The following is a 13,556-nucleotide window of genomic DNA, read 5'->3' on the forward strand; positions in this document are numbered from 1 at the left end:
TTGACTTAGTAAACAATGTGTTTGAAACAACAGTACATTGACAAAATCAATGGATTTGGGTGACAGTACAGGAAGAACTATCGTGAGATATTCTAGCAAAAATACATCTCCTCCTTACTAGGATACTGACAATGTTCAATGTAGGCAGACATTTTGTGGCAATTCTGTTGTGCAAAATACTATGGGAACCCAGTATTATAAGCCCTCCCAGTTGATAAACCTATTTGAGTATATCTATAAAGCAATTAAAATCAGTAGGAAAACTCATCAGCTTAAAATGAGACATTTGCATGTTTCTGCAAGATCAGAGTCTTGATGTGACTAACAACCAGTAAACCCATTACTAGGTACTGATACTGCAGCTACAGACCAGTGTTTGAACACCTTTCAAAATGAATGATCTTGAGCTGAAGATAGCAACCCATCATACAAAAGCTAATCAAACAATAGTTACGTTCAGTTACCTGAGCACAAAACTCAAGCATTCAGAAAGTCAGCTAACCCATGGCACAGTATTTCAAGACTGGCACAGTGATCTGTTCTGATCCCTTCTCTATGTGGTAGAACACAGTGAAGTTGAGCACTGTTAAGCAGAGACAATGCTAAATGAACAACTTTCCTTATCACTAAATTTAAGAATTAACACAGAAGTGTTCTGTGCAAAGAAAACACCTTGCTGCAAGCATGATCAAACCTATTCTTACAAACTGACCTTAGCAATTACCTGAGGGCTTGCTTATAATTTGTTAACCAAGAGGCATTTTTCTGTGTCTGTACTTGTAAGATGCTTAACCATAAACCATATTACTACTCATGATTTTAGAGACAAAAATATCCTTTCAAAAACTTACAATACATTGATTGAAATGTATTAATGATCTACTTGATGGAAAAAATACAGAATTGGCATTAGTTGTAAGTAGGACTTACTTTTCTTCACTAAAGCATAAGCCTCATCAATTCTTCTCCTTATTGATGGATTCTTCAAAGTCACTTTTGCCTGTAGCACACATGAACACACAAAATACAATGACTTGACTTTCTTCCCCGCATTTTCACACTTTAACAGCAAAGTTTAGAAAATGACAGTAATTCAGCAGAACATGAGATGCAGGAATTTCAGAATTAGCATACGACTATCATCACACAGATTGCATTTATATAAGCAGTCACAAATCACAGAGGACAAGCTGCTTCCTTACCATGTTGTTTAACCTCCTGGCCTGAGCAGCTATGCGATTAAAATAATAAAATGGAGCTGCTACTGTAAACTTTATTTTTATTTACTTATAGGTTACTGTATTGCTTAGAGCATAATGAAAGTAACATTCAATTTTTTTCAAGTATTTCTCAAATACTGACCTTTTGATAGTTGTGAAGCAAAGCCCAAAGCGAAGCCGCTCCTATTCTCTGAACAGCACAGCTGTCACTTTCCAAACAGGCAGACAGTACTGCAATCGCTTTATCTAATGAGAAAAAAATAAAATGCATCTAGAAAATATCATCAAAAGCACACAAATATATTTACATGTCTCAGTATTTTGATGCTTGGAGTACACTTATTTCTATGACAAGTATTGGTGTGGGAGAGGAATTACAGAAACTTTATTATCATGTTAATTGAATATAAATATGATCATGAGATCAGCAGACTACATTGAAAGAAGTGTTAAAAAGAACATAGCAAAACAAAACCAAGCAATGCTAAAAAATTAAGCCATCAGTAATAAAGCATGCACATTATATACAGTTATCAGCTATGTAAAGGGACCAAGTAAGCCATGAAACTGTTTTATAACTCCCAGTAGCCACAATTAGAGCCACATCAGGATGGAAATTAAGTTTCTATTTTCCTTAGTACTTACTACCTAGATGATTTGTAACCAATGAGAAATATTTGCCACTCAACTGTAGGTGCCTTAATTTCCTAGCCTTGCTCTGAAGCCATACTCTTGAAGTTTGCTTGTTCACTTCATAATAAAAATTCACAGATTATGTAACTGAAAAATGTATGCTTAATTAAGGCAGCAAACCCGCACCTTAAGAAAAAAAATGAAAACCATGGACACTGTGGAAAACCTGCTGGGAACTTGTAACAAAGACAGGAGCATTCTCTCTGCAATTAAATGGGGCAAAGAAACATGCCTTTTCCAAACAATCAAGAAAAAAGTTCTGTGCATGTTATTACATGAAATATAGTTGCCATAATCATAATTTTATCATTATCATAAACATTTTCTGCACATGACAGAACACAAAGTAGTTTGTCTCAACATCCATGACTTGCAGGAGCCAGTAAGATTTTGTCCAACTGAAAGATAGGAACTTCAGTTATTTCAAACTGACTGACACACAGAATCCTTCAAACCCCCCTGAAAAACTAGCTGTTTGAGAAAATTGCAAAAACCCTTTCATTCATAATGTGTTACTACCTTCAAATGATCAGTCTCACAATAAATCTTGATATTTTTTTTTGCTTTTCCTTTTGCTGTTTATTATTTTAATTGCTTTTCTGCCAAAACTTATGTTCTAAAATCACTTCTATGAAAATAAATTTTATAAAAATGCTTTTCTAAATAACAATATTGAGTTCTTGCTCAGTAATCCAAATTGCAATGAAAATATGGTATTCTGGAAGACAATACCAATTCTGGAAGACTCTTACCATTAGCTAATATCTTTGGTTTATTAGTTGCACTAAAACATATGTTATGTAGAATAAGAAGTGCTAGATGTTGGCTGCTCTTGTGTTTGTATTTACACATTTCCACGATCTGATCTAAAAACCCATTTATCTTCATGATCATCTGCTGTCCATCTTCTCCAAAAGATATGTTCAGTAGCAGCTTTAGCCAAAGACTAGACACATTACCAGGATTTTTATGACTTCCTTTTGGTAATGAAAGAGACAAAAAGTTCTGCAGGAAGTTACTCTGTCAGAAGGAGGGAAAAGTATGTTAGAATTTAAAGTATTCCATGGTTTGTTCACTGCTATTTGACTTTTCAATCTGCATACTTGACCAAAAACTAGTATTAATGTTTCATTTACTCATTTCAGGGAACCCATTATTAGTCAAAGACTTCTGAAAGAATCATGTATGAAAAAGAATCCACATCTTGGTTGAAAAGTTAATACAGTAAAATACATCTTCTTCTGTAATATTTATGCACTGTAGATACATAAAAGTTGACCCAACACAATATATTTATTTAAATAGAGTAAGAATCATTCAATATATAAATTAAAAAGGGAAAAGACAGTACTTACATTCATACAATAAGTCAGGATTTCTACCTAACAGCTAATTGCTGACATGTAGGATGTCTTCTCTAAAACTGTTAGTTTTATAAAGATAATGTTTCACACAGTATACGTAATGATTTATACAATGATTAATTTCTTTACTTGCATGCAGTTTGTTCTGCTGTATGCTCACTGTCATGATCCACTAGTGATTGCTATCAATATATATGGGTATTAAAAATTTTACACCCCACTGAAACTGAGAGGTTATAAAAAGCTCTAGCAAAAATTGTGTAGTTCCATATGCTGTTTCTGTCCAGACTATGCATATGACCAAATTACATACTGCACTTAGGGAACAGTAACACAACTAACTGAGAAGACACAACGGTTTTGATTCCTACAGAAGCATCTCTATATGATCACAGGACACTCCATATTGAAATATGAGGGTTTAATAAAAAGGAAAATGCATCCATCACATTGCTAAAATCAAGAATAATATTTACTTACCTTCTGAATAATGCCTTTACAGTCATGAGACAGTGCAAGGTTAGAAAGAAGACAAAAGACCACCTGCTGAATTGGGCCGTTATCGTTTGACACTTGGGAAGCTAATTTCAAGATGTTATGCATTAATGAATTGCCAGCTGCACTTCGTGCAGACAGAAGTGATGTTTGTCCACCACTGGCCCAACAAAGTGAAGCACAACCTTAAAGAAATGAAATGTTTACCATATGAGAACTGCACATATACATTAAAAAAAAAAAAACTATAGAAAGAGCAGTCTAACAGTTCAAAGATTGAGATGGGACTTTTGAAAGGATTGGGTTTTGTTTTTCTTTGAACCGCAGTGCAGTCAATAGGACATGCTTTAAATAGAAGTGTGCCTGAATGTGGCAGCGTGCTGGAATAGGCGGATTCTAGAACAATCGAACAGTAGACAAGAGGTGATTCTGCTGTTAAAGAGAAACCATTGCTCCGTCACAGTCTCCTTAAAAAATGGAACATTCTATTTAAGGCATTATACAATTATTTGGCATCAGAATCTGAGGGTACCCTCTGAAACTGGTTCAGAAAAAGAGGTGTCTATACATCTGAAAGGTTTAGTAAGTTCCTTAAAATATTCTCAGAAAAGTTTTAGTAAGTTTCTTCAACTATTTTTCTGAGAAATAAAAGTGCTGTCTGCATCTGTCATTACCTTGTACCACAGTAGCATGCAAAATCCTATGCTAGAGCTACAAGCTCAAGTTAATACAGTGGCAGGGAACTACTAAGTTACTACCATGATGTCTGTGTACAAATATGCATATGTACCTTTTTATTTAGTGGCATTTGCCATCTGCAACAGTGCTTCACTTCTTACACGGAAAAAGTAAATAAAAATGAGACAGTTTTTAACTGTTACAAACATCTACATGCATTTCTTTGTCTGACGATGCTAAGGGAATGTGGTTAACCAGTTCAGAGTAGGTAAGTTTGGGTCACCTCATAAGCCAACTATTCTGAACAGAAAGAAAAAAAACTTGATTAATCTAAACCCACTTGCCCTTATTAGCAAGGAAAACAAAAATGCAGCCTAGAGTCACTCAGTTAAGAAACAAGAAAGACCATCAGAACTTCAGCTTCATTCCCAGTACATCTCAGGACATTACATTTTAATTTCATATCCTGTGGTTGACTAATACATATTTGACCTTACTTCAGTCCATATTAAAAAAAAGTCCATATATAAAAAAAGCATTGCAAGCTTATTTAAGGTCTGGAGACATTAACTTAAAAAGAGTGTAAAAAAGCTCAGAGACTGTTCAGTTAGTATATTTTAATGATGCTAACTCTTTTATGGTATCTCGACAGGGAGAAATCAACAGATACTTATATGTCTCTTCAAGCCATTAGCAAATCATTATCCAAGTCAGTATCCAGGATTTGGAATGAGACAAATTCATACTAGAAAAAAGAACAGGCTTCTAGTAGTGGCGATAATTACTCATCAATGGAAATAAAAGGTTTCATCAAATGAAGAAGAGAATACTCATGAAAAATATACAAATAGAAGCTACCGAGCCCAATGCATAAATAAATGGAAGAAATTTAATACAGAATTAAATTAGATTATTGACTATTTCAAAACCAGAATGTTCTCAATAAGGGCTGAAGTACAAACCATATAAAGTACTGATACACTGTTCTCTGTGAGAGAATTCCTAAAGTAGTATTTCTACATTATAATATTCAGTTTGGCAGGACTTTCAGTGTAACCTTCAAACATAATGGTTTGAATTAAATGCTATTCAATCCTTTAATACAACTGTACTCTTGCTAAACCCAACAGACTGAAACAGGATCTGAACAAAAGTCTTGAATGTATTAAAATCAAAACTCTTGATAGACCTTGATGGACCAGTGCTTTTATACTTTCCTCTTGTGGAATTAGCAAGCATTCTTTTCCATTTATTATGCTTTTCTGTCTTAATTATTCTAGTTAAATACTTTGATGTATTACATCATAGAGTAACGCTCATACCTGAAGGATAGTTTGCAGTGTAGACACAAAGCAAATGCAGAGCGATTTGCATTGAGGAGTTGTCTGTTAAAAACCACGGCCATAGTGAATGCAGAACAGGAACAAGATGAGCTTTGAGTGCTGCCATCTACAAGAACACGAGGAAGAATTTAAACTACTATACTATTACATACTTTGAAAAGGAAGTATAAATAGAGGGAGAAAAAGCATATTTTTATCTTATTGTTTCCCCTTGGTTTGCTTTAAAAGATTGTATGGAGAGAACTGACACCCTCATTTCAACACTAATGAAATTAACTCTACCCCAGTCAAAACCAGCATACACATTTTAATTACTGAGAGACATACAAACAAAATTAAACATTTATTCATTCTAAACTGTGATTATTCAAGAGCCGTGAAGTTTTGTTCTACTCCAATTAAACTAATTATTGGAACTCAAAAAGCACGGAAGTAGAAGAGTGCAGCTCTACAGAGCAAATGACAGAAAACTTCAGTTATCAACTGCAATCTCCTTCTCCAAGCAACTGTCTCTTCAGACCCCTGATCAAAACAAGAAATATATTCCACAATAATCTTATCTGAGATTATGGCACAACCAAGTTACGGGGACCTTAGGGATAACCAGATGTCTTATTCAGAGACGTAATTTACATGGTGTTCTGTATACAAAAAGGATGCTAACACATGCCCTCAATAGGGGCACTTCTGGAAGGTCTGGAAATCTTGTGGTTCCATCAATGCATTTGCTAAAAGTAGCACAAGTTGTGTCACAATGCCAAGACAAATTGAACCGTGAAAGAGAAAATGGAAATAAACGTGTGAAAATGTCATGGTTTAACCCCAGCTGGCAAGCACCACACAGCCACTTGCTCACTCCTCCCCCTGCAGTGGGATGGGGGAGAGAATTGGAAAAAAGTAAAACTTAGTAGTTGAGATATGAACAGTTTAATAATTAAAATAAAATAAAAATAATAATAATAATAAAGGGAGACAATGAAAAAAAAAGAGGAATAAAACCCAAGAAAGACAAGTGATGCACAATGCAATTGCTCACCACCTGCTGACCAATGCCCAGCCAGTACCCAAGCGGTAATTACCCCACCCAGCCAACTGCCCCCAGTTTATATACTGAGCATGACATTCTACAGTATGGAATAATCCTTTGGCTAGTTGGGATCAGCTGTCCTGGCCATGCTCCCTCCCAGCTTCTTGTGGACCTCCTCACTGGCAGAGCATGGGAAATTGAAAAATCCTTGACTTGGGATAAGCGCTACTTAGGAACAACTAAAACATCAGCGTGTTATCAACATTATTCTCATACTAAATCCAAAACCCACTGTACTACCTACTAGGAAGAAAGTTAACTATCCCAGCTGAAACCAGGACAGAAAGGTATCAGCAATAAGAAAGAAGAAGAGTAGTCATCAGGAAGAAGGAATACAGGAAAGAATGAAAAAAAAAAAAAGTAATGTAATGTAGTAATTTCGTCATGGAAAAACCAGGTAGGTAGAAGAACTGAAGTAGAAAAGAAATTGAAAAGCACAGAGAAAAACACAAAGAATGTGAAATGAAAAGAAGAAATTCAAAACAAGATTCTGAGCAAGAAAAATAATGGGAAAAAAAAAAGATTCAAGATGAAAGCAGAATTGTGCCTTGCAGGATTAGCGTAATTTAACTCAGACAAAGAAAATTTATTGTTTAGGTTTGTTTTTTGGTTGGGTTTTTTTTTTCCTTTTTTGTCTTTCAGAAAGGGAAAGGAAAAAAGGAGAGAGGAATAAGGAGAGGAAACTACTTTTCAAAATGTGAAGTGTATCTCTTATGCTCCTTTCTTGTGTACCCACGCTTTTCTCCACTTCTGTTTTTCATGTTATATGCTTTGAAAACTGGAATTATTGATTTAAGCAAAGCAGAAGTGGATATAAAGGATGATACCCATCTGAAACCTTTGGGAGATGATGTTTCAATATGAACACTGAGTTCCTAACGCCTATATGAAACGTTCTTAGGAGGTGGGAATAATAATGAAATTTGAAGTACTTCTTGCCATTAATATCAAGCTTAAATTTACCCAGCTTGAAAATAATTTCAAAGTAGGAAAAAAATTATGATCTTCATTCACTAATGTGCTCACATTATTTCAGTATAAGAATACTTACTTTGCATTCGTCATTTTCAAAGAGACAGTTTCTGAGGAGCTGCATAGAACACCTTAACTGCTTGATAAGGTTATCCTCCTACGCAGAGAAAAATATTTGAAGATCATCAACGTAAGACAAAAATTAATTTTGTACAAGGTGGAAAGAGATTTCAAAGGAGAAGTGCAAATCTAAGGCATCAACATTTGGATCACTTCTCTTCAGCAGAGTTTCCTTCTGATCTCAGGTAGGATTCATCTCAGCTAGCTTTGAACATGTATACTAAAGACATTTGTAACAAGTTACTTGGAGTCATCCTCATCTCTCTTCATAAACCACAGATACTATTTCTAGGGGCGCTGATCTGGCTAAGTGCAGAGATCTGTAATGTAAAACTCCATTTCTCTTACCGCTAATGAAGAATTGGTGGGAACGCTTTCTGGGTATTTGTTCCATCCTAAAGCAGACATCTAAAACAAGTCAAATGAATCACTCCCTAGAAGCACCTATTTTTCTTCCTTGGATAAAAACTAGGATAAAGTAGCTCTGTCTTGCAGATCTCTACATTTGGTCAGACCAATTCATCCTTGTATTCCCAGTGTCTTAGTTCCCTATCCTTAATAACAGAAATAGTTTCCCACCTGATAAGAATATTACAAAGATAAATATAGACCTTTGGACAGTGAGGTACTAGACTGAGATTCAAGTATACAAGTAAACAAAAAAAATCTACCTTCATGACAGTGCTGTGACAGTAGAAGGCTAATGATGGCTGACCTAATTTCTATAAGGTTGACATACTAAGCCAATTCTGAAAGATGATCAAATGTCAATAAGCTTGTTCACCACAGGAGACTATTTCTGTTTTATCAAGCATAAAGGAATAAAAATGTAAAATAGGATTCATGGTTAATCTCAGAAAAGGTGAAGCAACATTGCTTGCTTATAAATCATATCATGTACAGTTGATGACATTTAGAGATGAAGTACAAGTCTATCACAAAAAAGTTAATGAACACCATGTGCAGTAGATGAAAAAAACATACAAGTCATAATTACAAATGCATTTTATGACTGGTTTGTCTCAGTTTTAGCTAAAAGACATTCCTTCAAGAATTTCCATATGTATTAATTTAATAAATACAAATAGCACTAAATCCTATAAAATGCCACAAGCTAGAACTTATACTTAATGTGTAAACTTCTAGGAGGTTGAAAAAGTTACAGACTGCATTGATGGCACTGTTTGTATGTATTTATTTTAGGATATCTTGATTTTTACTAAGATCCTATTTTGAAGGTTTTTTTTGAAAGCTTGGCTATTTGTAAATACTTCCCATGCCCTTTCTTAGCATCATAGCAATAACTGTGAAAGAAAAGGAATATCAGGTAAAATACTTCAGTTGCCCTCAGTATGAAGCTAGGTCAAACACATTCTTCCCAACAGCTGAAAGAAAGAGAAAAAGAAAAGAAGCTCTGATAACTTCCCTTTCAGAGCTGTGCTTTGAAGTAGGCTGAGGGGCAGTTTTGTGAATGATCAGCTAAATCTGACTATGAAAGTGATGTCTCAGTTTCCCTCACGTGAAACTAGATTGCTTGTCATTATGCATCACATATGATGAACAGCATGCTGACATACGATGTAGCAACCTACAGTCCCAGGTCAGCAGGGAAATCTGCCACAAAGTCTTTTGCAAGTCTCCTTCAAAGGATTCTTAATTAAACATAAACAGTCTTTCTAACCTTTCTCAGAGGCTCCTTTCCTTCAACTTCTTTGAAGTTTTAAATTCCTTTTACACTTAGCAGAGGAGCAAATAACCCCAGCTTCCCCATTCTCAACCCAAGAAACATAAAGAACCAGCTGACTTCAACCTTACTGGACATATCCAGGGCAGGACGCCTTTCAACCTCCACCTCTTGAAAAAGGGAGCGACGTCAAGGCGTGTTTAGGACACGTCAAGAAAAAATATTGTAGCCTTCAAATGTCAGGGTCAAATTCAAAATTTTTTAAGAGCTCACTGTTATGAAACAGTTCCACACTCTCACAAATCAAGGCTAATGTTTGTTTGTGCCAACGCCTCAGAGAAAAACACTATTGAGCTCAAACAATGCAGAAATATCCTGCAGGAAGGTGTTTTCTGCAATTTCTGCTTTATGTGGGAGTGGACAAGATATCAAACTTGACAGCAGAGGTTACTGTCTGTATTTTAATAATTCTCTTAGCTGAAAGTGGTAGAAAACAAGCAGTTTGCAACAAAAATCTTATGAAACTGTTGTATGATGGTAAGACATAATCTATGTCTAGATGTGGTAAGAAAGAGCTGGGTGATGTGTCTAGAAAAACTGGAAGGGAGGTTTAAAAAAAAAGGCTAAACAAAGAAATCGCGAATGGAAAGAAGAAACTGGGAGTACAAGTGGTGGCAGAACCACAAGTGTGAGGCAAAAAAGCTCTGACAAGAAGTTAAAGTCAGGGGTGACTGAGTCTGATGACAAGGGAATGACATGTCCAGACCAAGTATGCAGGAGGACAGAAAATTAGAATTGGAAGCCAGATAATATGAGAAGGTACAGAATAAAAAAAATATGACTTACATGCGCAAGCAGACTGGAACTGGGTTTGGGATGGGAGGGAGATTGAGTGGTACAAGAACAGACAAAAACAAAATGGCTAGCACTGGTTGAAAGACACTGAGAAAGAAAATCTGAAAAACAGAAAAATTACTCTTGTGGAAATATGACGGGAAGAATCAGATGGATTGCATAGGAACGTGAAGTCAAGGCTGAAAGTCCACCTATGTTTGAAAATAATACAGTACTCTTAGATATTGCTGTAGGCTAAATAAATATCATAAATTGCGAGCACTGACAGGTGACAAATGGATGAACATGTATGTGTGTGAACTCCTGCAACTGAACTTCTGCTATCTCAATCAGAAGCCTGCTCGTTGCTGGCTTCAACCTGAATGGGCTAGTTGCCAATTCTGATAACCTGGACTAAAAGTGGGAAGTCCTGAATCCTCCAATTAATGAGAAGACATGAGACAGAACCACTAATTCAGAGGCTGATCATGTGTTGTGCTTCGCACATAGATTATTTAGATTAGGTAAACAGGAGCTTAGAGGTCTGGAAAGAAAAGCTGGTGGCGAAAAAAAGGATTCCTGAAAAGAAATCATCTCTGTAAGAAAGAAATGGGCCCGAAAAGAAGAATGTGAAGATCCATGCTGGAGGAACAATCCTGCAAGTGGGAGAAGATCCTAGAGACCAGAGAGATGCATGGAGACAAACACCAGCACATGCCCAGGGGCTTTGGCCAGTAACATCCAAGACTGGTAACTGAGCAGCTGCAAAGCACAAACTGATGCGGATTTTCTGCCTGACTTTCCTGAAACAGCAGTCATCTCCATGTTGGAAAACGAAGTTGAGACCTAGTGAACGCAACTCTGGGTCAGAAAGCGAGTGTGTGAGATAAGTTGATAAAAGCTCTAAAAATCACTGAATCTTAAAGAAGCCCCAGTATCCAGATCCACTACAAGTTGTCATTTACTCTGTCTCACCCGTGACAGATATCAACAGTATCCGCCACCAGAAAAAAAAACCAAACCAAACAAAAAAGAGCTGGGAAATGCCTTATCATATCAGTCGTTTGGTTTTTATAGTTACCTTTTTTTTCTGTGTTTTCCCAGGCTTCAGAGAATCCAAATTCAGCTGTGCATGAATATGTTTCATGTTTTCTATACAGCTGTCTATCAGGTCAACTGAAATACAAAATAATTAACATTTAGAAGTTCATTCACAATCAAAAATATTTTATGAAACATAAAAACCACCTTACTTGCAATGATCTTGATTATCCTTACCCTCCTGAACTAAGATTTAAGGATTCAGACATCCAGATTCTGTGAGTTCATAATACATTGTTATCCTCTTGCTATCAGGAAGTAACTAACAGTCTCAGAGATGGAACGTGTCTAGTTGAATGATCTCGAGAAGCAAGAATACGCGAGTCCTCTTGCAACAGTCCTGTGAGAGGAGTGCCCAAAGGAGGGACTGATAAGATGGAGAGGGGAAGATGATTTGAGAGGAAGAGGAGAGCAACTCATAACTCTTCAGGATATCTTCAACAATGCTGCCTAGAAGAGTGAAACTTCAAGAGATTAGGCCATGCATTTGTTACCCAACTCTTCCCTAACAGCAGCTGATTTGCTGCATCTGAGGTGAGACAAAAGAAAGCAAATATTCAGGTGACTCAAAATGCAAAATGCTGAGTTAGGGTCTTTTCTTGGGATCTAGAGTCTTTAATTTATTACAAGATCATGGTGTGACTACATCAGTGGACAAGGGAAGAGCTACGGATGTCATCTATCTGGACTTCTGTAAGGCCTTTGACACGGTCCCCCACAACATCCTTCTCTCTATTGAAGATATGGATTTGACAGGTGGACTGTTCAGTGAAAGAGGAATTGGTTGGATGGTCACATCCAGAGGGTAGTGGTCAATGGCTCAATATCCAGATGGAGACCAGTAACAAGTGGTGACCCTCAGAGGTCTGTATTGAGACCAGTACTGTTTAATATCTTCATCAGTGACAGACAGCGGGACTGAGTGCACCCTCAGCAAATCTGCAGACAACACCAAGCTGAGTGGTGTGGTTGACACACCTGAGGGACGGGATGCCATCCAGAGGGACCTGGACAAGCTCCAGAGGTGGGCCCATGTGAACCTCATTAGGTTCCATGAGGCCAAGTGCAAGGTCCTGCACTTGGGTTGGGGCAAACCCTGGTATCAATACAGGCTGGGGGAATGAAGGGACTGAGAGCAGCCCTGCCAAAAAGGACTTGGTACTGGCAGATGAAAAGCTGGACATGAGCCAGCAATGTGCGCTCGCAGCCCAGAAAGCCAACCGTATCCTGGGCTGCATCAAAATAAGCGTGGCCAGCAGGTCGAGGGGGGTGATTGTGCCCCTCTACTCCCCTCTTGTGAGACCCCACGTGCAGTACTGCATCCAGCTCTGGAGCCCTCAGCACAGGAAAGACATGGACAATGTTGGAGTGGGTCCAGAGGACGGACACAAAGATGATCAGAGGGATGGAACACCTCTCCTATGAGGAAAGGCTGAGAGAGTTGGGGTTGTTCAGCCTGGAGAAGAGAAGGCACCAGGGAGACCTGACTGCTGCCTTTCAGTACTTAAAGGGGGCTTATAAGAAAGATGGGGACAAACTTTTTAGCAGGGCCTGTTGCAACAGGACAAGGTGTAATGGTTTTAAACTAAAAGAGGGTACATTTACACTAAGTACAAGGAAGACATTTCTTACAACGAGGGTGGTGAAACACTGGCACAGGCTGCCCAGAGAAGTGGTAGCTGCTCCATCCCTGGAAACATTCAAGGTCGGGTTGGACAGGCTCTGAGCAACCTGATCTAGTTGATGTCCCTGCTCATTGCAGGGGGATCAGAGTAGATTACCTTTAAAGGTCCCTTCCAACCAAAACTATTTTATGATTCTATGATCATAGGCTCATGGGATAATTCAAGTTGGAAGAGATGGCCTCATGCGGTCATAGTCCAACCTCCTGTTCAAACCAGAGTCACCTATAAGATCAGGCAAGGTTTACCTGCGGCCTTATCGACTTGGGTCTTGAAAGTGTCC

General features: G+C 37.5%; 1 protein-coding gene across 5 annotated transcripts in view; it reads right to left on the minus strand.

The window, feature by feature from the left end:
• The window catches only part of RTTN (rotatin), a 90,029-nt gene that overhangs the window by 1,156 nt on the left and 75,317 nt on the right, over positions 1-13,556 (minus strand). For all 5 annotated transcript variants that reach the window (XM_049830285.1, XM_049830288.1, XM_049830284.1 and 2 more), the window contains 7 exons: positions 11,572-11,666; positions 7,932-8,009; positions 5,773-5,899; positions 3,758-3,957; positions 2,666-2,933; positions 1,363-1,466; positions 931-1,000 (listed from right to left, as the gene is read on the minus strand). In XM_049830285.1, coding sequence (XP_049686242.1) covers positions 931-1,000; positions 1,363-1,466; positions 2,666-2,933; positions 3,758-3,957; positions 5,773-5,899; positions 7,932-8,009; positions 11,572-11,666 — 942 coding nt within the window. The remainder of the gene's footprint in view (positions 1-930; positions 1,001-1,362; positions 1,467-2,665; positions 2,934-3,757; positions 3,958-5,772; positions 5,900-7,931; positions 8,010-11,571; positions 11,667-13,556) is intronic.

This window comes from Accipiter gentilis, chromosome 27 (assembly GCF_929443795.1).
Source record: "Accipiter gentilis chromosome 27, bAccGen1.1, whole genome shotgun sequence".
Classification (NCBI taxonomy): domain Eukaryota; kingdom Metazoa; phylum Chordata; class Aves; order Accipitriformes; family Accipitridae; genus Astur; species Astur gentilis.